The sequence below is a fragment of the Salvelinus alpinus genome, chromosome 37 (genome assembly GCF_045679555.1).
Source record: "Salvelinus alpinus chromosome 37, SLU_Salpinus.1, whole genome shotgun sequence".
Classification (NCBI taxonomy): domain Eukaryota; kingdom Metazoa; phylum Chordata; class Actinopteri; order Salmoniformes; family Salmonidae; genus Salvelinus; species Salvelinus alpinus.
Genome location: NC_092122.1, coordinates 8693370 through 8721363, shown reverse-complemented (window position 1 = coordinate 8721363; position 27994 = coordinate 8693370). Strand labels below are relative to the sequence as shown.

The window sequence follows — 27994 nt, the reverse complement described above, 5'->3', positions numbered from 1 at the left end:
AGGCGCGCGCATCACATGAGCGCATCGCATTACATCACTTTGCTACGACGTGATTGGCTGAAGGTCAATGCGTACTTCGCTCGCGGTCTATCACGTCCTAGCCTAACCATATATCTCGACTCGAGACGATAATTATTATCGCTCTCAAAACAAATCTAATTATAACCTTTCAATTGATTACAAATATATTGTTGTTGGGTGCCCGTTTTGAGGATGGCCGAGAGCGAGGCAGACACGCCAAGCACCCCGATAGAGTTTGAGAGCAAATACTTCGAGTTTGATGGAGTACGACTTCCACCCTTCTGCAGAGGAAAGATGGAGGAGATCGCCAACTTCTCCCTCAGAAGTAGCGACATATGGATTGTCACGTATCCCAAGTCAGGTAAACAATATTGGCAAGTGTTGATGCTATGCAATACATTAGTCCAGTACCCTCACTAGAGAATGCAGGGTCTTAGGTGTAGGTCTATAGTTGCTTTACATTTCTTTCGCCATATTGTGTCGTGTGTAAGAAACGCAATTGTCTTCAGTTGAGTCCTTATAAGTTTATGATTGCATTGTGTTCGGAGTTGCACTGGTCTATTAGGGAAGGGCATCAATGTTTACCTCTCTCCAAACGTAGCCTGCAGCAGGCTAAATGCTGCGATCGCCCGGCTGCGTTAGGAACATTCACAAATAGACAACAGTCTGATTTCGTGGCAGTCATGGCAGCTCATTGAAGGACTTTTCATTCTGAGTTATGTGCTGCTGAAATCAATAACTTATCATGGGAACCTTCGAGTTACGTTAAACGCCTGCGCTCTTCGCATCCATTCGCTGTTGACATATGTTATCGGAGGATACACAGACAATGTATTGAATTTTCAGGCCTCGGGTTACTGCTTACATCCGTCTCTTTCTGTCAGATCCAGACTGCTTTGCGCAGTGCTGTGCTGCTGCGGACCGTGATACGCTGTGCTTGCGCGTGACGCACTTGTGTGTTGACAACCTGTGCTGGAGCAGAACTCGCTCCCCGGGTGGGTCCTCCTGGTCACGTGACTAGGTGGACATAAATATCCATCTTCCCTCAAGTTCATTGTGGGAGTCAAATCTTTCAGAGACATATATAGCAAGTATTCCTTTAATGTCTCTTCTCTGTCCACACTGGATTTCAGCAGTGCCTATATCTGCATCTGCAGGAGTAAAGTATAATTACAGGAGAGAGAGGAGAGAAGAGAGGTGGGAGCAGTCTGGGTTGTTGTGCTCTCTTGGTCTGTCCCTCTCCTTGTTCGGGCGGTGTTTGGCGGTCGACGTCACCGATCTTCTAGCCATCACTGATCCATTTTTCATTTTCCATTGGTTTTGTCTTGTCTTCCTTCACACCTGGTTCCAATCCCATCAATTACATGTTGTGTATTTAACCCTCTGTTTCCCCTCATGTCCTTGTTGGAGATTGTTTGATTGTATGTTAGTGCTATTATGTGTTGGTGCGTGATGGGTTTTGTACCCATTTTATTAGTTTTTGTATATTTTGGTTTTGGAGTTTGTTTGTAAGTTCTTATTAAATGACTCCGTTTATACTAAGTTCGTTCTCCTGCACCTGACTTCCCTGCCACCAATATGCACACCTTACAAGGCCTGGTAACAGATGCAGGCTGGCAGTCAGTGATCGGCGATGTTGTTCCCTACAATATTAGCACTGTAAGGGAGTGAATGTTATTTATAATAAGGGTTACATGGATAGAATCAGACCTCTGAAACACAAATGGCTGGCCCTCCCTCCAGCTAAATATATGACCTAAAACCTCCCTGAATACTTGAAAAAAAAAACTGTCCCCTGTACCCAAAATAATAATTAAACCGAAGTGGATAGCAGAGAACATGTATACATTTACCCTCACTGCTTGGACAGACCAGAGTCTTAGATATGCAGTTTTAGAAACTGTTAATCTTGTAAGCATTACATGGCAACACAGGAATTTTGATAGCGCACAAGGTTTTGGGTTCTCAGACCACCGTGGACAAGAGTAGGGGTGGAGAGATCTCCTTTCAAGTAAAAGCATTGCATGAATCTGTTATCACATTTTCAGGTCCAAGAAGAAATGGCCTTTTATAAACATTTCATGCAATTCTACTCCATTTTACCTACACTACATGACACCTGCTTGTCGAACATCTCATTCCATCTCATTCCATAATTACGGCCATTAATATGGAGTTGGTCCCCCTTTGCTGCTATAACCGCCTCCACTCTTCTGGGAAGAGGCAGTTTGGAACTCGATAGTGAGTGTTGCAACCGAGGACAGACGATTTTTACGCGCTTCGCGCTTCAGCACTCAGCGGTCCCGTTCTGTGAGCTTGTGGCCTACCACTTCGCGGCTGAGCCGTTGTTGCTCCTAGACGTTTACACTTCACAATAACTGCACTTACAGTGGACCAGGGCAGGTCTGGCAGGGCAGACATTTGATGAACTGACTTGTTGGAAAGGTGGCATCCTATGACGGTGCTGCGTTGAAAGTCAATGAGCTCTTCAGTAAGGCCATTCTACTTCCAATGTTTGTCTCTGGAGATTGCATGGCTGTTTGCTCAGTTGTATACACCTGTCAGCAACAGGTGTGGCTGAAATAGCCAAATCCACTAATTTGAAGGAGGGTCCACATACTTTTGTATATATAGTGTATCTTAGAAATATAACCTTGCTCTGTGCTTCTCAGCAGCATTGTCAGCAGCATACCACCCTGCATACCACTGCTGGCTTGCTTCTGAAGCTAAGCAGGGTTGGTCCTGGTCAGTCCCTGGATGGGAGACCAGATGCTGCTGGAAGTGGTGTTGGAGGGCCAGTAGGAGGCACTCTTTCCTCTGGTCTAAAAAATATCCCAATGCCCCAGGGCAGTGATTGGGGACACTGCCCTGTGTAGGGTGCCGTCTTTCGGATGGGACGTTAAACGGGTGTCCTGACTCTCTGAGGTCATTAAAGATCCCATGGCACTTATCGTAAGAGTAGGGGTGTTAACCCCGGTGTCCTGGCTAAATTCCCAATCTGGCCCTCAAACCATCATGGTCACCTAATAATCCCCAGTTTACAATTGGCTCATTCATCCCCCTCCTCTCCCCTGTAACTATTCCCCAGGTCGATGCTGCAAATGAGAACGTGTTCTCAGTCAACTTACCTGGTAAAATAACGGTAAAATAAAAAATAAAAAAATAAATAAAATAAATTCTCCCAGCATGCACTTCATAGCTTATAGGCTATGGATCATTTGATTGAGACCACACTAAATAGCCTATAAGCGCACTTGATGTTGCCCGCAGCATTGGGCACACATCGATACAGCCTAATATGCAACTAATTCTAAAACACAGAAATATTGAGATTTCATAAATTACAAATTACATGACCCACCCCTGGACTAGATTAAAAAAATACTAAACCCTCCCTTTGACTGAAATTACAAAGCATGACCCTACCCCATTTTCCTCCAGGTAACCATTCTGTACATTTCTATCCCGAGTGGCGCAGTGGTCTAAGGCACTGCATCTCAGTGCAAGAGGTGTCACTACAGTCCCTGTTTCGATTCCAGGCTGTGTTACATCTGGCCGGGATTGGGAGTCCCATAGGGCGGCGCACAATTGGCCCAGTATCGTCTGGGGTAGGCCGTCATTGTAAGATTTTGTTCTTAACTGACCTATTGAGTCCTTCCAAGTGCACCTAGCCATGAATCTTCCTCAATGCACAATTCCCCGATGTCCACAAAGCTTTCGGGGAAAATAAATGATCAGATAGATTTTCCAAATCCTGGTAAAATATGTCGTTGGTAAAGACATTGTACACAGGTGGACATAAGGCTTGGGCAGTATACTGTATATACCGTATACCGGGGTATTTGGAAATAGCCACTGGGTGGTTTTTCAATACAGTCAATACCATTTGTAGCTACTTTTTAAGTAAATACCTGCAGTCAACTTGAGCAATTAGGAGATAAAGCAGATCACGTTCTTCATTTCACCTGTCACATTATTTTACATTATGAAACTTATCATAGTTCCCCAGAAAAGTTGAGCCAGTCATGTTTGTTTGTAAATAGCACAATGGGTGAAAGCAGGAGCAGCTGAGTCCAGCTGTGTATTGACAGGGGTTGCGTTTTATATTCAAAGTCAACAGTGGTTTTTTTTGTTGCTTCAACAGAGTGATCAGGGACGTGCAACTATCATTTCCCTTCACAGAAAATACATTAGCGCAACACATTCGACAGATGGCAGCCACACAAGTAAATGAGTTTACAACGAAAAAGAAAGGTATTTTTTTGCATAAACGATGCATGGCCATCATTTCCAATGTTTATCATAGACATAATGTAGCCATACACATTTCTTAATGTTTTGCTTACAGTTAATCTTGAATTTTACCTGAGAAAAGTACAGAGAAAAGTACCTGAGAAAAAAGCGGCACATCTGTCAGAGCTGTCTGCTGATAGAACGCCCGTTCATGAATTCTCATCCTAGTGGAGAAGTGCAACTGAAGCACAGAATTTGTCTGACGCCGAGCAGAAATAACAAAAAAAGCATTTTAGGTCTGCTTTTATTAAACACACCAAGAGATATCTTACCTGTTATATATTATCTTCCTGCTGTGAAAAATTAAGAATTCTGTGTTATCTAAGTAAGTTACTGAATTAATAAGGGGCATCATATTGTGTTGGCTTTCTGCCGTATTTGAGAAGTCAAAGCCTTTTGGGTGAGTTATCTGGACTGTTGCCACTGCTGTCTTTTGATTTCCTTGTGTTTTTTCTCCTCCGTTTTCTCCTTCCGTCTGCTTCTCCCCCATCTTCTCTGAGTAGAGCAGGCAAACCCCAGACTGACACAGCTTGTACACATGCTGCTTCAGATCAGACAAGCGTGCATCAAAACTTTTGTTAATTTGTACTGTCTCTTGTTCACATTCGCTTGTAAATGTTCAAACGCACCAAAAATGACATTCGGTATCTCGTACCTATATACACTACCATTCAAAAGGTTGGGGTCACACTTAGAAATGTCCTTGTTTTTTAAAGAAAAGCAAATTTTTTGTCCATTAAATAACATCAAATTGATCAGAAATACAGTGTAGACATTGTTCATGTTGTAAAGGACTATTGTAGCTGGAAACAGCTGGTTTTTAATGGAATATCTACATAGGCGTACAGAGGCCCATTATCAGCAACCATCATTCTTGTGTTCCAATGGCACATTATGTTAGCTAATCCAAATTTATCATTTTAAAAGGCTAATTGATCATTAGAAAACCCTTTAGGCATATAGTGGAGGCCCATGGGGCGGCGCACAATTGGCCCAGCGTCGTCCGGGTTAGGGAGGGTTTGGCCGGCAGGGATATCCTTGTCTCATCGCGCACTAGCGACTCCTGTGGCGGGCCGGGCGCAGTGCGCGCTGACCAGGTCGCTAGGTGTACGGTGTTTCCTCCGACACATTGGTGCGGCTGGCTTCCGGGTTGGATGTGCGCTGTGTCTAGAAGCAGTGCGGCTTGGTTGGGTTGTGTTTCGGAGGACACACGGCTCTCGACCTTCGCCTCTCCCGAGTCCGTACTGGAGTTGCAGCGATGAGACAAGACAGTAACTGGATACCACGAAATTGGGGAGAAAAAGGGGGCAAAAGAAATTTCCTTTTTGAAAGAAAAGCAATTTAAGTCACCCCAAACTTTTGAATGGTAGTGTATGTATAACTTTATGAGCTGGATTTGAAATGTGTTTATTTTTGTTCGTGCTTGTTAGCATATTTAGCTAGCAGCCTCCATGGAAATTCGCTAATTTTGTTAGAATTTTGGTTGCAGATGCCCAATGGTTTTTATGTTTTTAGCGCCCCCTTTTGCACTAAACCGGTAATACCATACATCCTGGAATGAGAGAAGGACGGTATGACGATATGGAAAATCTGGAAACCGCACAACCCAAGCGGACAGGACAGTCAATACTGACTCTTCGCCTGTCCGACAGCCAAGGGCGTAACTTTGTGTTGTTGGGGGGGAGGGGAGAGATCGGATGATTTTGGCTATTCTTCAAATGATGTCATTGCTCATTAAGTTAAGAATCTCATTCTGTATCTTAGGGCTAGTGTAATCATGGTTGCGCCTCTTTAAGCTCTGAAGGACTTTGTCGTCTTTTGCCTTTTAAAAGTTCCTAAAGATTTTCATGTTCTTCCTCATGACCTCTTAAGGCCTCACCCTGTCTTGCAAAGAACTTCACTGAACCTTCAATTTTCAGTAGACAATGTTTTACTTCCTCTTCTTAAAGCTGTAGATACAGTGGGGCAAAAAAGTATTTAGTCAGCCACCAATTGTGCAAGTTCTCTCACTTAAAAATATGAGAGAGGCCTGTAATTTTCATCATAGGTACACTTCAACTATGACAGACAAAATGAGAAAAGAAAATCCACAAAATCACATTGTAGGATTTTTAATGAATTTATTTGCAAATTATGGTGGAAAATAAGTATTTGGTCACCTACAAACAAGCAAGATTTCTGGCTCTCACAGACCTGTAACTTCTTCTTTAAGAGGCTCCTCTGTCCTCCACTCGTTACCTGTATTAATGGCACCTGTTTGAACTTGTTATCAGTATAAAAGACACCTGTCCACAACCTCAAACAGTCACACTCCAAACTCCACTATGGCCAAGACCAAAGAGCTGTCAAAGGACACCAGAAACAAAATGGTAGACCTTCACCAGGCTGGGAAGACTGAATCTGCAATAGGTAAGCAGCTTGGTTTGAAGAAATCAACTGTGGGAGCAATTATTAGGAAATGGAAGACATACAAGACCACTGATAATCTCCCTCGATCTGGGGCTCCACGCAAGATCTCACCCCGTGGGGTCAAAATGATCACAAGAACGGTGAGCAAAAATCCCAGAACCACACGGGGGGACTTAGTGAATGACCTGCAGAGAGCTGGGACCAAAGTAACAAAGCCTACCATCAGTAACACACTACGCCGCCAGGGACTCAAATCCTGCAGTGCCAGACGTGTCCCCCTGCTTAAGCCAGTACATGTCCAGGCCCGTCTGAAGTTTGCTAGAGAGCATTTGGATGATCCAGAAGAAGATTGGGAAAATGTCGAATGGTCAGATGAAACCAAAATATAACTTTTTGGTAAAAACTCAACTCGTCGTGTTTGGAGGACAAAGAATGCTGAGTTGCATCCAAAGAACACCATACCTACTGTGAAGCATGGGGGTGGAAACATCATGCTTTGGGCTGTTTTTCTGCAAAGGGACCAGGACGACTGATCCGTGTAAAGGACAGAATGAATGGGGCCATGTATCGTGAGATTTTGAGTGAAAACCTCCTTCCATCAGCAAGGGCATTGAAGATGAAACGTGGCTGGGTCATTCAGCATGACAATGATCCCAAACACACCGCCCGGGCAACGAAGGAGTGGCTTCGTAAGAAGCATTTCAAGGTCCTGGAGTGACCTAGCCAGTCTCCAGATCTCAACCCCATAGAAAATCTTTGGAGGGAGTTGAAAGTCCGTGTTGCCCAGAAACAGCCCCAAAACATCACTGCTCTAGAGGAGATCTGCATGGAGGAATGGGCCGAAATACCAGCAACAGTGTGTGAAAACCTTGTGAAGACTTACAGAAAACTGTTTGACCTCTGTCATTGCCAACAAAGGGTATATAACAAAGTATTGAGAAACTTTTGTTATTGACCAAATACTTATTTTCCACCATAATTTGCAAATAAATTCATTAAAAATCCTACAATGTGATTTTCTGGATTTCTTTTTCTCATTTTGTCTGTCATAGTTGAAGTGTACCTATGATGAAAATTACAGGCCTCTCTCATCTTTTTAAGTGGGAGAACTTGCACAATTGGTGGCTGACAAAATACGTTTTTGCCCCACTGTAACTGTGAGTCCACGGGGTTTGATTTTTGTGAACTCTTTTAGCATAAGCTGAAATCTTCTCAAGCGCCTTCTTCCAATTTCTAAAGCCTGATGCTAGCATAGCTAGCCAAACTAGCATTGCAGCATTTGGTATAAAACTATCCTGCACAAAAATATAAACGCAACCTGTTAAGTATTGGTCCCATGTTTCATGAGCTGAAATGAAAGATCCCAGAAATTGTCCATATGCACAAAAAGCATATTTCTCTCAAATGTTGTGCACCAATTTGTTTACATCCCTGTTAGTGAGCATTTCTTCTTTGCCAATATAGTCCATCCACCTGACAGGTGTGGCATATCAAGAAGCTGATTAAACAGCATGATCATTACACAGGTGCACCTTGTGCTGGGGACAATAAAAGGCAGGGTTTGAGTTTTAGCCAAAGCGTAACCTCTTATTCAGACACACTTTGGTGCAATGGAAGCATAAAACCCCCTTTAAAACTTCTTTGGGATAGGGGGCAGTATTTTCACGTCCGGATGAAAAGCGTGTCCAAAGTAAACTACCTGCTACTCAGGCCCAAAAGCTAAGATATGCATATTATTAGTAGATTTGGATAGAAAACACTCTGAAGTTTCTAAAACTGTTTGAATCATGTAACATAACTTATTTGGCAGGCGAAACCCCGAGGACAAACCATTCAGATTTTTTTTTTTGGAGGTCACTCTCTTTTCAATGGGTTTTCATTGGGAATCCAGATTTCTAAGGGACTTTTTTGCAGTTCCTATCGCTTCCACTAGATGTCAACAGTCTTTAGAAATTCGTTGAGGTTTTTCCTTTGAGAAATGAAGAAGTAGCACTGTTCAGAACGAGGGTAGAGGGAAGTGTACTCTTTGATAGAGGCGCGTGACTTGAAAAGCACGCTACACTTTGGTTTCCTCCGGTATTGAACACAGTATATCCCGTCTTAAATTTGATCGATTATTTACGTTAAAAAATACCTAAAGTTGTATTAGGAAAGTACTTTGAAATGTTTGGACCAAGCTTACAGGTAACTTATGAGAAATTCTGTAGTCATGTTGCGCGAGTTGGAACCGGTGTTTATCTGGATCAAACGCGCCAAATAAATGGACATTTTGGATATATATCGACGGAATTAATCGAACAAAAGGACCATTTGTGATGTTTATGGGACATATTGGAGTGCCAACAGAAGAAGCTCGTCAAAGGTAAGGCATGAATTATATCTTTATATCTGCGTTTTGTGTCGTGCCTGGAGGGTTGAAATATGATTGTTTGTGTTTGTTTGCTGGGGTGCTACCCTCAGATAATAGCATCGTTTGCTTTCGCCGTAAAGCCTTTTTGAAATCTGACACGTTGGCTGGATTCATAACAAGTGTAGCTTTAATTTGGTGTACTGCATGTGTGATTTCATGAAAGTCTAATTTTGATAGTAATTTATTTGAATTTGGCACTCTGCATTTTCACTGGATTTTGGCCAGGTGGGACGCTAATGTCCCACCTATCCCAGAGAGGTTTTTAAAGAGGCACTGTAATGCAGCCAGGGGAAACTTGAAACCACTTCTCTTGAAATGACAACTCTGTCAGCTCGCTTCTGGATTACAATACACTTGGGATGTGGTTGATTTGGTTTTGTCCTGGTACCGATGTCGATAACTTATTTTTGTTCGGTGGCTCTGCCCCTGTCATCTGTGCTCAACTGGTCCCTGACTTGTGGCTCAGTCCCCTTCATCAAACATGACAACAAACCGTGTCTTACTTTCTATTGCCAAAATAGAAGGGCCTTTCTATTGCCAAAATATGATTAAACTTAAACAATATTACATCTACAAGGCATGTCTTATAGGACTACATTTAAATATTCAAATTTGTGTGTTCACAATTGTTTCTTCACCACTACATTCCAAATTCTCACCTGATGACCTATTCGTCCTCTCCCTGCCTCAACATGGGTGGTGCTCTCTCTCTCTCACTCTCTATTGCCTGTCTTTGAACCGTGCCTTAATCATTTGACCAAATGCATTATCATATGACAAAAATGGCTGACCTGAACAATGACGGGGTTAACTTATTAACATGAATTAGATTATGATTTATTAGCTAAATTATTTATTTACTGTCTGGCAAAATATGTATAGCTAGCTAGCTGACTATGTATTACCAGACCATTACAGTATGTATAGTGTAGTTAGCTAGCTAGCTTTGTAGCCATTCATTCATTTACAATTCTCTTCCAAAAAAAGCTTATGTCCTGCACTTTTCTCCTCTTTGGCATTGGTACTTCCATTAGGGGCACTAGCTACTTTTTCACTATGTTTAACACTGACTCACTGAGTGCTGCTCATCTGAAACTGCAGTGGAAAAGGGGAGGATCCAGATACTGTGCTAGCTTTGGTGCTAGCTTAGCTAGCTACCTAGATAAGGTTAGTTTGGCTATTTTAGCTATCTAGCTAAGGTTAGCTAGCTAAAATAGACAAACTATCATTGCAGCATTCGGTATAAAACTGTACTGCACAAAAATATAAACGCAACATGTTTAGTGTTGGTCCCATGAGCTGAAATAAAAGATCCCAGAAATGTTCCATACACACAAAAAGCTAATTTCTTTCAAACCGGCCTCACAACCGCAGACCACGTATGATGTTGTGTGGGCGAGAGGTTTGCTGATTGTGAACAGAGTGCCCCATAGTGTCGGTGGGGTTGTGCCTTTCATCCGCACCCATCGCCTCATGTTCCAGCATGATAATGCACTGCCCCATGTCGCAAGGATCTGTACACAATTCCTGGAAGCTGAAAATGGCCCGGTTCGTCAATGGCCTGCATACTCACCAGACATGTCACCCATTGAGCCTGTTTGGGATGCTCTGGATCGACGTGTACAACAGCGTGTTCCAGTTCCCACCAATATCCAGCAACTTTGCAGTGCAATTGAAGAGGAGTGGGACAACATTCCACAGGCCACAATCAACAGCCTGATCAACTCTATGGGATGGAGATGTGTTGCGCTGCATGAGGCAAGTGGTGGTCACATCCGATACTCACTGGTTTTCTGCTCCACGGCCCTACCTATCTGTGACCAAAATATCCATATCTGTATTCCCTGTCATGTGAAATAAATAGATTAGGGCCTTTATTTTAATTGACTGATTTCCTTATATGAACTGTAGCTCAGTAAAATCTTTGAAATTATTGCATGTTGCGTTTATATTTTTGTTCCGTGTAGATCATCTGGTGTGTGAGGTTGGTAAGTGTTTGCTAAACAGCACTATAATGGTGTAGTTTGGGCTGTGAATTTTTCCCTCATTGGTGTCATTTTACATTTACACAAATGACTACCCATTTACCTTTTCCTCTTCATTCTCCTCTCCCCCTCCCTCCTCTCACCATCTTTACCCCCCCCCAGGTACCAGTCTCCTTCAGGAGGTGGTGTATCTGGTGAGTCAGGGGGCGGACCCAGATGAGATTGGTCTGATGAACATCGATGAGCAGCTTCCTGTTCTGGAGTACCCTCAGCCTGGGCTAGACATCATACAGGTAGGCCTACAGTACTGAGTATTACTACTGTTCTGTAGTACCCTCAGCCTGGGCTAGACATCATACAGGTAGGCCTACAGCACTGAGTATTACTGCTGTTTTGGAGTACCCTCAGCCTGGCCTAGACATCATACAGGTAGGCCTACAGTACTGAGTATTACTACTGTTCTGGAGTACCCTCAGTCTGGCCTAGACATCATACAGGTAGGCCTACAACACTATTACTGCTGTTCTGGAGTATCCTCAGTCTGGCCTAGACATCATACAGGTAGGCCTACAGCACTGAGTATTACTACTATTCTGGAGTACCCTCAGCCTGGCCTAGACATCATACAGGTAGGCCTACAGTACTGAGTATTACTACTGTTCTGGAGTACCCTCAGTCTGGCCTAGACATCATACAGGTAGGCCTACAACACTATTACTGCTGTTCTGGAGTACCCTCAGTCTGGCCTAGACATCATACAGGTAGGCCTACAACACTATTACTGCTGTTCTGGAGTACCCTCAGTCTGGCCTAGACATCATACAGGTAGGCCTACAGCACTGAGTATTACTACTGTTCTGGAGTACCCTCAGCCTGGCCTAGACATCATACAGGTAGGCCTACAGTACTGAGTATTACTACTGTTCTGGAGTACCCTCAGTCTGGCCTAGACATCATACAGGTAGGCCTACAACACTATTACTGCTGTTCTGGAGTACCCTCAGTCTGGCCTAGACATCATACAGGTAGGCCTACAGCACTGAATATTACTACTGTTCTGGAGTACCCTCAGCCTGGCCTAGACATCATACAGGTAGGCCTACAGTACTGAGTATTACTACTGTTCTGGAGTACCCTCAGCCTGGCCTAGACATCATACAGGTAGGCCTACAGCACTGAATATTACTACTGTTCTGGAGTACCCTCAGCCTGGCCTAGACATCATACAGGTAGGCCTACAGCACTGAATATTACTACTGTTCTGGAGTACCCTCAGCCTGGCCTAGACATCATACAGGTATGCCTACAGCACTGAATATTACTACTGTTCTGGAGTACCCTCAGCCTGGCCTAGACATCATACAGGTAGGCCTACAGTACTGAGTATTACTACTGTTCTGTAGTATCCTCAGGCTGGCATAGACATCATACAGGTAGGCCTACAGTACTGAGTATTACTAATGTTCTGTAGTACCCTCAGCCTGGCCTAGAAATCATACAGGTAGGCCTACAGTACTGAGTATTACTACTGTTCTGTAGTATCCTCAGCCTGGCCTAGACATCATACAGGTAGGCCTACAGCACTGAGTATTACTACTGTAATGTAGTATCCTCAGCCTGGCCTAGACATCATACAGGTAGGCCTATGGTACTGAGTATTACTACTGTTCTGGAGTACCCTCAGCCTGGCCTAGACATCATACAGGTAGGACTACAGCACTGAGTATTACTACTGTTCTGTAGTATCCTCAGCCTGGCCTAGACATCATACAGGTAGGCCTACAGCACTGAGTATTACTGCTGTTCTGGAGTACCCTCAGTCTGGCCTAGACATCATACAGGTAGGCCTATGGTACTGAGTATTACTACTGTTCTGTAGTATCCTCAGTCTGGCCTAGACATCATACAGGTAGGCCTACAGCACTGAGTATTATTACTTCCTGATCCTGAATCACTTGCTTGTAAAACAGACAGGTACAGTTACCACATGCAGCACCATATTTCAATGCAAATCAAGAAATGGATTAGGTGTTTTTCTGCTCCTTGTTTTATACCGTCTCTGTTCCCAATGATGACAATTCCTCTATCTTTTCACAGGAGTTGACATCTCCTCGTCTGATAAAAAGCCACCTGCCCTACCGCTTCCTGCCTACAGCCATGCACAATGGAGAGTCCAAGGTCAGAGTACACTTCAATTGGTTTGTATAATGTTTGTATAATGTTTCCATCTATTCAGTCCTAATTGTCTGTGTGGTTCTATGTGGTTCTCCTGTAGGTGATCTACATGGCGAGGAACCCTAAAGATCTTGTGGTGTCTTACTACCAGTTCCACCGCTCCCTCAGAACCATGAGCTACCGCGGAACCTTCCAGGAGTTCTGCAGACGCTTCATGAACGACAAGCGTGAGTGTCAGAGTTCAGGGTTCACCCGCCCAGGTGTGCAGGGGGTGTCACTATTCATCTTGTGTCCTCTGTCTACACTGGACTACTTTTCTTAATTGGGACTAAGAGGAATGGGTGGCTAACAGGGAGACCTGGCATTATTTAGGCAATAAGTAACTGATCAGGCCAGGTTGTGTGAAGAGGGAAGAGAAAGCCTGGGGAAACACCTGGGGAAACTCACTAAAAACTCTCTCCACCTATGTTTCTCTCTCCCCTTCTTTTTCTCTCTGTCTCATAGTGGGATATGGTTCCTGGTTTGAGCATGTTCAGGAGTTCTGGGAGCATCGCATGGACTCAAACGTCCTCTTCCTGAAATATGAAGACATGTACAAGGTAAAAAAAACGCTTTCCCTCCCTTCCTCTCTCTCTCTCCCTCCATCACTCATCTATATCTACTGTCTAGCATATATCGAAATCAAACCAAACCTTACCTGAACCTCCACCCTCTATCCTAGAGGTACACTGATTAGTGCGCTGCCAAAAACCCACCATGTATACATAAGATCATTCTGGAAGCCTCTAGCAGGCCAAGTTTGGCCCTACTTTGGGTGGTCCTGCTCTATCCTATCCCAAATGTCACTCTAACTTTACCCATACCACCTAACCTCTATGATAACCGTACCATCCTCAGAGCTACGTGGCAACCAGAGTTCCAGTCTATGGAACATAACTGCACTCTCACCGGGGCAGAATGGGAACAAATCAATACTGTTGTTTGCTGTTCCAAAGGTCCCTTCAGGGCTGCATTGCACGGAAACACACACACACACATGCATGCAGGCTCTCATGCTCACATACACACAACACCCGCCCAGAAACACAGCGTGTTCTTGTTAGGAATCATTTGCAAACATGAATGTTTATACAGTATATAGACTAGCAAGCCATCCAGGGCGTGATATTATTCACTATCACTCAAAGTGACTATCAGTGTTACAACATAGTTACAGCATTGCCACTGTTGGGGGAAAGTAGCTCATGTAGCCTACCTTTCTTGGAAAACAAACAGGTTTTTCTCAATCGCGTACAACCATTTTTCTTTTTAACAATGTTGTCGACTTCCAAAATAGAGTTCAAAAGAGAACTCTGTGGCCTTTGGCGAAACAGTAAATGCCGTCTCAAAACATAAATACATTCTTCAAAATGATATTATACCGTCAAAATGTCAGATTGATCAAAAGAACACGACTGCCTGCAAAAAGAGTAACACAACCATATTTATCTGTTGAGTCCAAGCAGACAAAACAGAAAGTTAGTCAGTCTAATAAAATTCTAAGTAGATCAATGCATTTTCTTTGCAGTCACTAAAAAGGAAGTACAACTATCCAAAGGTGCAGAATTATGGGCTATTTACTCTCCTTTTATGCATATTACACCAAACAATTTCAGACACAGATATTATTCCTGATAAAAAATAGAAGAAATAAGCACATTCATCGGTATCATCACAATGCAGTTTCATGTATTCAATACAAAGGCTAGTTTGCTCATTGCTATATAGACTTTCCATTGCTGCGCAGAAACACTATCTGCAAGTTTCCTCCGACACGTTGGTGCGGCTGGCTTCCGGGTTAAGCGAGCAGTGCAGATTGGCTGTGTTTCAGAGGACGCATGGCTCTCGACCTTCGCCTCTCCCGAGTCCGTAGGGGAGTTGCAGCGATGAGACTACCAATTGAATATCATGAAATTGGCGAGAAAAAGGGGTAAAAAAATAAAGAAATAAATACAAATAAAAAAGGTGAATACAATGGAGGAACACAACTATGACTGTATAGGCCTCAATCACCATAGCAAAGCTCTATCAAAGTTCACAATGTTGAAGATGATGAGTTATGGGTAACCCAACTTCATGCTCTGCATCTCTGCACGTCCACAATATTTTGGCAATTAGACAGTCCCCATTTCCTAGATCTTTCCATATATTGTTATTATATCGTACATGGTATGACACTGATGGGGTGATCTAGAAATTTGTGCAGTAGTATTTACTGATTGACAGAAACAGTGAACGCAATTGCACACATTTCTCTTCTGATGAAAACAATGCGTTATATTCTATGAACAAAACTTAAGTGACTTTTGTATTCACTGACGACAAAAGTTGGTCTAAGAAATGCAAGTCAGGCAAGAAAATGATCAGAATTTCTGTAAATGTATTTGAGCATTTGATCATTGCTGTTCTGCTGTAGATACATTTCAACACAGATCCAAAAATGGCTTGTACGCAATTGAGGAAAAAACGTAACATGTATGGCTGTCACGATCATCTATGGGTGAGAGAGAGGACCAAGGCGCAGCGTGTGCAAAATACATTCTCTTTTATTTAGAGAAGGGAAAAAACACGAAAACGAACACTGAATACAAACTAAACAAAACAACAAACGACCGTGAAGCTAACGACGTAAGTGCATAGACAAGCAACAAACGTTCAACATAGACAATTACCCACAAAACCCAACTGCCTATGGCTGCCTTAAATATGGCTCTCAATCAGAGACAGTAAACCACAGCTGCCCCTTGAGAACCAATCTAGGCAGCCATAGACATACAAACACCTAGACAAGACACTGACCCATTAAACGTACAAACCCCTAGACAAACCAAAACACATACATTCCCCATGTCACACCCTGACCTAACTAAAATAATAATGAAAACAAAGATAACTAAGGCCAGGGTGTGACAGTACCCCCCCCCCCCCCCCAAAGGTGCGGACTCCGACCGCACAACCTGACATTGAAGGGGAGGGTCCGGGGTGGGCCTTATTATGGCGGCGGCTCGGGTGCGGGACGTGGCCCCCACTCCACCATTGTCAATACCCGCTTTGGTGGCTCTGGTAGATCCTGGCAGACTGGCGACTCTGGCTGCTCATGGCTGGCTGGCGACTCTGGCTGCTCATGGCTGGCTGGCGACTCTGGCTGCTCATGGCTGGCTGGCGACTCTGGCTGCTCATGGCTGGCTGGCGACTCTGGCTGCTCATGGCTGGCTGGCGACTCTGGCTGCTCATGGCTGGCTGGCGACTCTGGCTGCTCATGGCTGGCTGGCGACTCTGGCTGCTCATGGCTGGCTGGCGACTCTGGCTGCTCATGGCTGGCTGGCGACTCTGGCTACTCATGGCTGGCTGGCGACTCTGGCTGCTCATGGCTGGCTGGCGACTCTGGCTGCTCATGGCTGGCTGGCGGCTCTGGCTGCTCATGGCTGGCGGACGGCTCTGGCTGCTCATGGCTGGCGGAAAAGCTCTGGCTGCTCATGGCTGGCGGACGGCTCTGGCTGCTCATGGCTGGCGGACGGCTCTGGCTGCTCATGGCTGGCGGACGGCTCTGGCTGCTCATGGCTGGCGGACGGCTCTGGCTGCTCATGGCTGGCGGACGGCTCTGGCTGCTCATGGCTGGCGGACGGCTCTGGCTGCTCATGGCTGGCGGACGGCTCTGGCTGATCCTGTCTGGCGGACGGCTCTGGCTGATCCTGTCTGGCGGACGGCTCTGGCTGATCCTGTCTGGCGGACGGCTCTGGCTGATCCTGTCTGGCGGACGGCTCTCGCTGATCCTGTCTGGCGGACGGCTCTGGCTGATCCTGTCTGGCGGACGGCTCTAGCGGCTCGGGACAGACGGGCAGCTCTGACGGCTCGGGACAGACGGGCAGCGCTGACGGTGCTTGGCAGACGGGCAGCTCAGACGGCGCTTGGCAGACGGGCAGCTCAGACGGTGCTTGGCAGACGGGCAGCTCAGACGGTGCTTGGCAGACGGGCAGCTCAGACGGTGCTTGGCAGACGGGCAGCTCAGACGGTGCTTGGCAGACGGGCAGCTCAGACGGTGCTTGGCAGACGGGCAGCTCTGACGGTGCTTGGCAGACGGGCAGCTCTGACGGTGCTTGGCAGACGGGCAGCTCTGACGGTGCTTGGCAGACGGGCAGCTCTGGCCGGCTGAGGCACACTGTCTGCCTGGTGCGTGGTGCCGGAACTGGAGGTACCGGGCTAAGGACACGCACCTTCAGGCTAGTGCGGGGAGAAGGAACAGGGCATACTGGACCCTGGAGACGCACATTAGGCCTAGTGCGTGGTGCCGGCACTGGTGGTACCGGGCTGGGGACACGCATCTCAGGGCTAGTGCGGGGAGAAGGAACAGGGCATACTGGACCCTGGAGACGCACATTAGGCCTAGTGCGTGGTGCCGGCACTGGTGGTACCGGGCTGGGGACACGCATCTCAGGGCTAGTGCGGGGAGCAGCAACAGAACGCACAGGACTCTGGAGACGCACAGGAGGCGTGGTGCGTGGTGTAGTCACTGGTGGTAATGGGCTGGAGACACGCACCATAGGGCTAGTGCGTGGAGGAGGAACAGGGCTCTGGAGACGCACAGGAAGCCTGGTGCATGGTGTAGGCACTGGTGGTACTAGGTTGGGGCGGGGAGGTGGCGCCGGAAATACCGGACCGTGCAGGCGTACTGGCTCCCTTGAGCACTGAGCCTGCCCAACCTTACCTGGTTGTATGCTCCCCGTTGCCCGACCAGTGCGGGAGGTGGAATAACCCGCACCAGGCTATGTAGGCGAACCGGGGACACCATGCGTAAGGCTGGTGCCATGTAAGCCGGCCCGAGGAGACGCACTGGAGACAAGAAGCGTTGAGCCGGCTTCATGGCACCTGGCTCAATACTCAATCTAGCCCGGCCGATACGAGGAGCTGGTATGTACCGCACCGGGCTATGCACACGTACAGGAGACACCATGCGCTCTACTGCGTAACACGGTGTCTGCCCGTACTCTCGCTCTCCACGGTAAGTACAGGGAGTAGGCGCAGGTCTCCTACCTGACTTCGCCACACTCCCTTTTAGCCCCCCCCCAAGAATTTTTTGGGTTGTACTCGCAGGCTTCCAGCCTTGCTTCCGTGCTGCCTCCTCATATCGCCTTCTCTCGGCTTTAGGGCGATATTCTCCCGGTTGTGCCCAAGGTCCCTTTCCATCCAATATCTCCTCCCATGTCCATGAATCCTTTATGCGCTGCTCCCGTTGCTGCTTTACACGCTGCTTGGTCCGATTCAGGTGGGTAATTCTGTCACGATCGTCTATGGGTGAGAGAGAGGACCAAGGCGCAGCGTGTGCAAAATACATTCTCTTTTATTTAGAGAAGGGAAAATACACGAAAACGAACACTGAATACAAACTAAACAAAACAACCGTGAAGCTAACGACGTAAGTGCATAGACAAGCAACAAACGTTCAACATAGACAATTACCCACAAAACCCAACTGCCTATGGCTGCCTTAAATATGGCTCTCAATCAGAGACAATAAACCACAGCTGCCTCTAATTGAGAACCAATCTAGGCAGCCATAGACATACAAACACCTAGACAAGACACTGACCCATTAAACGTACAAACCCCTAGACAAACCAAAACACATACATTCCCCATGTCACACCCTGACCTAACTAAAATAATAATGAAAACAAAGATAACTAAGGCCAGGGTGTGACAATGGCAAGGGTATTTGCAGAGCAAGTGTGTTATATAAGGATAAGGCATCTGTTTCTATAGAAAGAAAAAAGGAACTGTGGTCAAAGTTTATAACTGTCCACAGAGACAGACAGAAATTCAGCCTCTTTATTGCAAGGCAATGAAACTCCAATGTATAACCGCTAGATAACACATAGAAGGATCTGTAAACATGTCTTAGATGACATAAGCAGATGTTCGGAGTCAGAGTTCAACCCCCACTCTGTCTGAGATGTAGGGGACAGTGGGGTAAGTTGAGCCGTCTATCTCCATTTCCCAAACACAATTCAACACAATCGCTTTTTGTCTTTTAATCACTTTAAGCATATTTTAACACAGGCTTCACACCTAACAAACACTTGTTACTTTTTACCACTGTTACCTCATATCCAAGCAATAATGCCTTATATTATTGTTCAGTATATTTTGTTTCAATGATACATTTTGTGTATGGTTTCCTAGAAACAAGAAAACCATACCCCTTTGGCTCAACTTCCCCCTATAAATACAGCCCAACTACCTTGTCACAGTGGCGTGACTGGGTTGTGTATGGAATAGAAAGTACTGCAACCTGTCTTATACTCCTTATTATTAAGGCATTATCAAACTCTAGTTCATAGGTCATTTGGGAGTGATAAGAAGAGATCATTTGGTACAGTCACCTCATAAATTATTGGCACTCTTGATAAAGATGAGCAAAAACAATACTGTATTAATTAAATCATCCAAATACTGAGCAATATTGTACACTCCAAAACATTTGAAATGTTTAATACAAAACTGTTATTATTTTATATTGCTCAGAGAAATAGATTTTAATAATAGTAATAATATATTTTCTCAAATAGATACGTAGGTGTCAAAAATATTGGCACCCCTATATATCTTTTTTTTACTTTTTTAATTTAGTCTCAGCTTAAAGCGCAATCAGCAGTAGAAACAATAACAAAGCCATCTCCCCACCCCTGGTTTTGATAAAAATCTGAGGGATGGAGCTGGAGAAATGTAACCACTCTCAAATTCATAGACAAGGCTATGGATGCAAGGAATCATGTTTTGAAGCTATATAGTGTTTGTTTAAATTGTATTTGTTTACAAACTGAGTAAAACAAGTTTATATATTGTTTTCTGATGGTGTAAGACAGTTGAACTAAGATCATGAGGCATTTATAAGTTATATTCTTCAATAATCAACGGGTACATATAATGAATTCAGTAGTCCAAAAATAGATGTAACAACTGCGGATTGCCCCTTTAAGGAACTGTATTGTGGCCTTCCATGGCTTCCTGTTTCACTGGGGTGTAAAAATTAGGTAACATGCATGTAAAATGCCAATCATTTTGGAGGTGACTAAATATAATTACTATTTTATTTACATTTCTCTTCTGTCTTTGACTCCTTTCCCTCTCTCTCCTCTCCTCTCCCCCTCTCTCTCTCTCTCTCTCTCTCTCCTCTCCTCTCCTCCCCCTCTCTCCTCTCCTCTCTCTCTCTGTCTCTTATTCTCCTCTCCTACTCTCCTTCTCTCTCTCTCTCTCTCTCTCTCTCTCTCTCTCTCTCTCTCTCTCTCTCTCTCTCCTCTCCTCTCCCCCTCTCTCTCCTCTCTCTCCTCTCCTCTCCTCCCCCTCTCTCCTCTCCTCTCTCTCTCTGTCTCTTATTCTCCTCTCCTACTCTCCTTCATCTCTCTCTCCAGGACCTGGGGACGTTGGTGGGGCAGCTGGCGAGGTTCCTGGGTGTCTCATGTGACAAGGCCCAGCTGGAGACCATGGTGGAGAGCTGCAACCAGCTCATAGAGCAGTGCTGCAACTCAGAGGCCCTCTCCATCTGCAGGGGTGAGGTCCTCTCCATCTGCAGGAGGGAGAGAGGGCGAGGGATGGGGGAGAGAGGGCGGTAGAGAAATAGAGGGGGTAGGGAGAGAAGGAAGGGAGGGAGAAAGATGGAGCAAGAGATTTGGGAGAGTGAGATAGGGCGGGGAAGGACAGAGGTAGAGAGCGAGGAAGAGAAAGAGAGGGATAGAGGGATAGAGGAAAGGAAGATAAGGAGGAAAGAAAACAGAAGTGAGGGCTAGACAGACACTAAAGATAAGCCAAGGAATGATCACTATGGAGGCAGAGATTTCCGAGTATCTCCCGACGACAGAGTTGAGAAAGTAAAGAGATCTATAGGGTTACTGAAGCATTGCGTGTTTTGGGCCGTAAAGTGAATGGAAGGGGTGAAGGCTGTGTGCCAAGAGGGACAGTAACGTGTGTGCTGTATGCCAACTCCAACCTTTACACACACATACACACACACACATTACTTGGTGTACTCCCTCTAGCCCCATTCATAGCTTCGCTGCTTGCATCATATACATTGTTTAGGCTATTATTAGACACTCACAAGCCTAGACACAAGCATGGTTGCAGTGCATGATATGGTGCACTTGGATAGAAGAGGGGGAACAGAGGGAGAGAGAGAGAATGACAGAGAGAGACAAAGAAATAGGATATCAGAACGAAATGTGTGAGCCTCAGCCATACACCAAATTACAGCAAGCTGGAATGTTATCCTTTGCGGTAGGCATACGGATGCACGCACACTGTTCAAGGCATATAGAATATGTTCATATGGCTTTATATCTCTGCTAACCTGGCTGAGGATGAGTCAACCTAGACCAGATTTGTATGTAGGTTATGTAGAACAGTTACATACTATGTGTTTGTGTGTAGTCTATATCTTTAAGCAATGATCCAGGGCCAGTTTAGTTGTTTGGCTCATAGTGGTGAAGGTTAGCACTGGGTTGCAGAAGTCTGATCCTTGGTCTGTTAGGGGCAGAGAGTAACAAGAGCTTTATTGTACCAAACCGCAGATCATGAGTCAGATGTACATACCCCAGCAGTAACATAAACCTTCAAAGGAATAGGGAATATCTCACTCTGGACCATTCATTTACTTCTTGCCGCATGGATCCCTTTAGCGGGATCCTTTTCATAAACAACCGCTGAATTGCAGAGCGCCAAATTCAAAAATAATACTAAAAATATTTATAATCATGAAATCACAAGTGAAATATACCAAAACACAGTTTAGCTTGTTGTTAATCCACCTATCGTGTCAGATTTTGAAAATATGCTTTACAGCGAAAGCAATCCAAGCGTTTGTGAGTTTATCAATCACTAGACAAAACAGTAAGAACAGCTAGCCTCAAATTAGCTTGGTCAAGAAAGTCAGAAAAGCAATAAAATTTATCGCTTACCTTTGATAATCTCCTCGGATGTTTGCGCTCACGAGACTCCCAGTTACACAATAAATGTTATTTTTGTTCGATAAAGATTAGTTTTATAACCAAAAACCGCCATTTGGTTTGCGCGTTATGTTCAGAAAACCACAGGCTCGTTCCGGTCCTGAAAGGCAGACGAAAATTCCAAAAAGTATCCGTAATGTTCGTAGAAACATGTCAATTGTTTTTATAATCAATCCTCAGGTTGTTTTTAACATACATAATCAATAATATTTCAACCGAACGGTAACCTATTCAATACTACAGAGAAAGAAAATGTCGAGCTACATCTCTCGCGCGCAGGAACTAATCAAAGGACACCTGACGCGTTTTGAAAAATCTCGCTCATTTTTCAAAATAAAAGCTTGAAACTATGTCTAAAGCCTGGTCACAGCCTGAGGAAGCCATTGGAAAAGGAATCTGGTTGATACCCCTTTAAATGGAGGAGGGGCAGGCAACGGAACAGGGATTTTTCCAAATAAAAGGCACTTCCGGGTTGGATTTCCTCAGGTTTATTTTGACAGTTTTGGAAACTTTAGAGTGTTTTCTATCCTAATCTGTCAATTATATGCATATTCTAGCATCTGGACCTGAGAAATAGTCCATTTATCTTGGGAACGTTATTTTTCCAAACATAAAAATTCTGCCGACTAGCTGAATTAAGGGCATTTCCATTCACTCCTATTTTTGCTCTGCACCGCCTCCCTGTGGTTAAACATAGTAATTACAGCTCAGTGATTTCTGGCACAAGGAGTTGCACCTTACTGTTCAGTTTGGAAATCCGTTCACATTTGTTGTACTTTTTCTGGCATTATGATTTATGAATGTCGTTTTAATATAATTATGATTTCATTTTTCATTTTTCATGTTGATCATTGTAGATTTTTGTTATGTTGTTTTTTTCTTATAATTTGTTGTCAGATTTGTCTTGTTTTCTCCATGTTCTGTTTCTTTTAGTGCATGGATCCTAGCCTCTGACCTGGTGCTGGTCTAACACACAGCTCTGAGCTATTAGGGCCATAAACACACATTCCTATACACACTACTGGAGGGCAGGTGAGTCCATGTCTGTAGACATACATACATAGGCCCAAAATGATTGGCGCTCTTGATAGATGAGCAAAAAAGACTGTAGCAAATAAATAATACAAAATACTGAGCTATATTTTTTTTAAATATTATTTAACCTTTATTTAAGTAGGCAAGTCAGTTAAGAACAAATTCTTATTTACAACGACGGCCTAGGAACAGTGGGTTAACTGCCTTGTTCAGGGGCAGAACAACAGATTTTTACCTTGTCAACTTGGGGATTTGATTTAGCAACCTTTCGGTTACTGGCCCACCACTAGGCTACCTGCTGCCCCATATTGTATGCTCCAAAAATTATATTATTTTATTCTAATACAATTTCTTAGAGAAAGAGATTTAGTTTAACAAGTAATATTTTTCATCTCAAAAATATGTTTTCAATGCCTTTCAATACTTCACCTTGTGAGGATAACGGCAATGAGCCTTTTTCTAAAATGTTTTATGAGATTAGAGAACACATTTGGCGTGATCTTAGACCATTCCTCCATACAACATCTTTCCAGATCCTAGATATCCATCGTCTGCACTTATGGACTCTTCAATTCAAACCACAGGTTTTCAATGGGGTTCAAATGCATATGACTGAGATGGCCATTGAAAAATGTTCATTTTGCGGTCAATTAACCATTTCTTTGTGGATTTTGATGTGTCCTTGGTGTTATTGTCTTGCTGGAAGATCCACTAAGTTTCAGCCTGCTGGCGGAGGCAGCCAGGTTTTTGGCAAAAAATGTCCTGATACTCGGTAAAGTTCATGATTCCGTTGGCCTTAACAAAGGCACCAGGTGGGAAGCCAAATAGCCCCATAACATCAAAGATCCACCACCATATTTTACAGTAGGTATGGGGATCTTTCCTGTTTATACACCCTTATTTCGATGCCAAACCCACCACTGGTGTGCGTGGCCAACTCTATTTTCATGTTATCCAACAAATGTAAATTCCTGGAGTTTGCTAAAACGGCCTTAGCACTTGGATTGGAACCGGTGCTATGGTCAGATGATATGAAAATAGAGTGCCATGCACACCAGTATATAAGCAGGAAAGATCCCCATACCTAGATATATGAGATGGCGCTACGTTAGATAGCGGCTGTTTTACGAGCCTCTTTAACGAGTCGGCAGCTCTAGATATTCTGCTTACTCCGAACCAGGCCCTAATCACCGGGACTCGAAAAAAGAGGCAGGCAAGGCGGCCTCCTAACGAGCGAACAAATAGACCGCCCTATGTTCTGTTGGTGTAGGTTTTCATCAAGGATCTCTCTGTACTTTGCTCCGTTCATCTTTCCCTCGATCCTATTAGTCTCCCAGTCCCTGCTGCTGAAAAACATCCCCACAGCATGATGCTTCCTCCACCATGCTTCAACATAGGGATGGTGCCAGGTTTCCTCCAGACGTGACGCTTGGCATTCAGGCCAAAGAGTTCAATCTTGGTTTCATCAGACCAGAGAATCTTGTTTCTCATGGTCTGAGAGTCCTTTAGGTGCCTTTTGGCAAAGTCCAAGCGGGCTGTCATGTTTCGAGGCTCATAACAAAGGGTCTGAATACTTATGTAAATACTTATATTTTTCATATTATTTTATTTATTAAGAAATCTAAAAACATGTTTTTGTCATTATGGGGTATTGTGTGTAGATTTCTGAGGACAATTTTTTATTTAATCCATTTTAGAATAAGGCTGTAATGTATCAAAATGTGGGAAAAGTAAAGGGGCCTGAATACTTCCTGAATGCACTGTATATACATATCTACCTCCATTACCTCGTACCCCTGCGCAGCGACCCGGTACTGGGACCCCGTGTATATAGCAAAGTGATTGTTACTCGTTGTGTATCTATTCCTTGTGTAATTATCTTTATCTTTTTTTGATTTTGATTTGATTACCTACTGTAAAATATGCAGTTGGATCTTTGATGTTATGGGGCTATTTTGCTCGATATAACTTGTTAAACAAAATCTCTTTCTCTGAGCAATTGTGTTACTATAAAATAATATAATTTCCCCCCCAAAATGTAGCGTACAATATAGCTCCGTATTTGAATGATTTATTTCAGTGTTTTTTGCTCATCTCTATCGAGGTGATTATGGACCTCGCTGTACACGGTTTGGAGTCATAAGGAAGCATAGATAGCCTATGAGCTGATCAATATGCAATAAAGAAGGTTTCAGAATGATAACATTCATATACACTACTGACCATTCCTCTCGGCCGTTTGTCTCAGTGATGTATGATCATGTGACTCTTTCTTCTGTCAGGTCGCGTGGGACTGTGGCAGGACATCTTCACCGTGTCTATGAATGACAAGTTTGACACGGTGTATAGACAGAAGATGGGCAAGTCTGACCTGACCTTTGACTTCGGCCTGTGAGGACCGAACCGACTGACCACAACGACGCGAACACGGACTACACTCCTCCTCCTGCTGCCAAAACACTGTACACTCCTCTGCCTCTCTTCATCAATCAATCAATCACGTATTGGATATAATGTATATATCAATCGCTGTCACCAAACCTATACAGAGGAAGCTTACACGTCTCGTTCAACACTTAACGTTGAGACAGTGTTATGTTTTTTAAACGCTGTATGAATGCTATGGTGGGGAATCATAAGTCCAGCTCAGAGTCAAGTATAGAGACCACCCATGACTGCCCTTTGATACAGAGCAAGTGTTCAGTTTCGGCTGTATCCAGGTCAGTTCCTACTTTACCTAGTCCTTCCTTTTAGCACACGTTTTTCACTTTCAGTACATTACATAGCTTGTTTGTTACAAAAAGGCTTTCAATGGGCATTAGCTTAATCAGCACTAGACTTTTTTTATCAGCCTTTCTTGCTGAAGTGAATGCGTGTGTGTTTGTGTGTGTGTGTGTGTGTACATGCTCGTGTGTGAGCAAAATCAGAAAAACAACACATCACAACTGCCTTTCATATCAGTTCTGTTTGTTCATGCTGCTAAAGTGATGCCTTCCTCTGTCCTCAGACCCATAGCCACCTATAGAGTTAATGTACCACACTGAGACAACAGAGTATCCCTCCATGTTACCAGCATTCTCTGTGTTCTGTCCCCCAAGTACATGTCCCTTCAGGATCCAAAGGTGGATGTATCCATCCCTCCCCAAAGGTTAGGCATCAAAACACCATTGCCCTCTATGTTTGTCAACAGAGCCCCCTTTCTCTTCTATTGCTTACTTCTCTTCCTCCTCCTTCCTGCTGTAAATGCCCTCAGACAGACCAGTAGACCCTCCCCTCCCAACCCCTCTGCTCTGCTGGACACTTGTGAATGTTTGTGGAATTGATGTGGATGTAACAACCTCAACAGACCCTTCCCACAGGCGCAGTTATCTGCTTTCTCTCACTCTGTCTGTATCTCTCTCTCTCTCTGTTTCTCTCACTGTCTATCTCTCTCTCTCTGTTTCTCTCACTCTGTCTGTATCTCTCTCTCTCTCTCTGTTTCTCTCTCTCTCTCTGTTTCTCTCTCTCTCTCTCTGTTTCTCTCACTGTCTATCTCTCTCTCTCTGTTTCTCTCTCTCTGTTTCTCTCACTCTGTATCTCTCTCTGTTTCTCTCTCTCTGTTTCTCTCACTCTGTCTGTATCTCTCTCTCTCTCTGTTTCTCTCACTCTGTCTGTATCTCTCTCTCTCTCTGTTTCTCTCACTGTCTGTATCTCTTTCTCTCTCTGTTTCTCTCTCTCTGTTTCTCTCACTCTGTCTGTATCTCTCTGTTTCTCTCTCTCTCTCTCTCTGTTTCTCTCTCTCTCTCTCACTGTCTATCTCTCTCTCTCTGTTTCTCTCACTCTGTCTGTATCTCTCTCTGTTTCTCTCTCTCTGTTTCTCTCACTCTGTCTGTATCTCTCTCTGTTTCTCTCACTGTCTATCTCCCTCTCTCTCTGTTTCTCTCACTCTGTCTGTATCGCTCTCTGTTTTTCTCTCTCTGTTTCTCTCACTGTCTATCTCTCTCTCTGTTTCTCTCACGCTGCCTGTAACTCTCTGTTTCTATCTCTGTTTCTCTCACTCTATCTGCATCTCTCTCACTCTGTCTGTAACTTTCTGTTTCTATCTCTCTGTTTCTCTCACTCTGTCTGCATCTCTCTCTCTGTTTCTCTCTCTCTGTTTCTCTCTCTCTGTTTCTCTCACTCTGTTTCTCTCACTCTGTATCTCTCACTCTGTCTGTATCTCTCTCTCTCTGTATCTCTCTCTCTCTGTTTCTCTCTCTCTGTTTCTCTCTCTGTTTCTCTCTCTCTGTGTATCTCTCTCTCTGTTTCTCTCCTTCTGTCTGTGTTTCTCTCTCTGTATCTCTCTCTCTGTTTCTCTCACTCAGTCTGTATCTCACTAGCGATTCAATTCAATTGGCTTTAGAAACATGTGTTTACATTGCCAAGTGGAATAGACAATAAACAAAAAGGGAAATAACCTCTCTTGTCAGCTTTTTCTCTCATTCTCTCTGTTTACAACCGTTGGCAATCCTGCTGCAGGCCACCTCTACAAGGGTCATGTGGTGTACTGTTTGTTTGGTTTTTGTAGGGTTGTCCTAACCTGGGCATAATGCATTGTACTTTACATGCTTGCTTTCTGGTTTATTAATAAAGTTATGTATTCAGGACAA

At 44.3% G+C, this 27994-nt stretch overlaps 1 protein-coding gene across 1 annotated transcript; it reads left to right on the top strand.

The window, feature by feature from the left end:
- The first annotated feature begins 35 nt into the window (after positions 1–35).
- LOC139565736 (sulfotransferase 4A1) lies at positions 36–27994 on the top strand. Its single transcript, XM_071386244.1, has 7 exons — positions 36–382; positions 11281–11411; positions 13216–13296; positions 13394–13520; positions 13798–13892; positions 20742–20880; positions 25649–27994. Exons 1-7 carry the CDS (start codon positions 214–216, stop codon positions 25759–25761), a joined length of 855 nt encoding a protein of 284 aa, XP_071242345.1. The 5' UTR covers positions 36–213; the 3' UTR covers positions 25762–27994.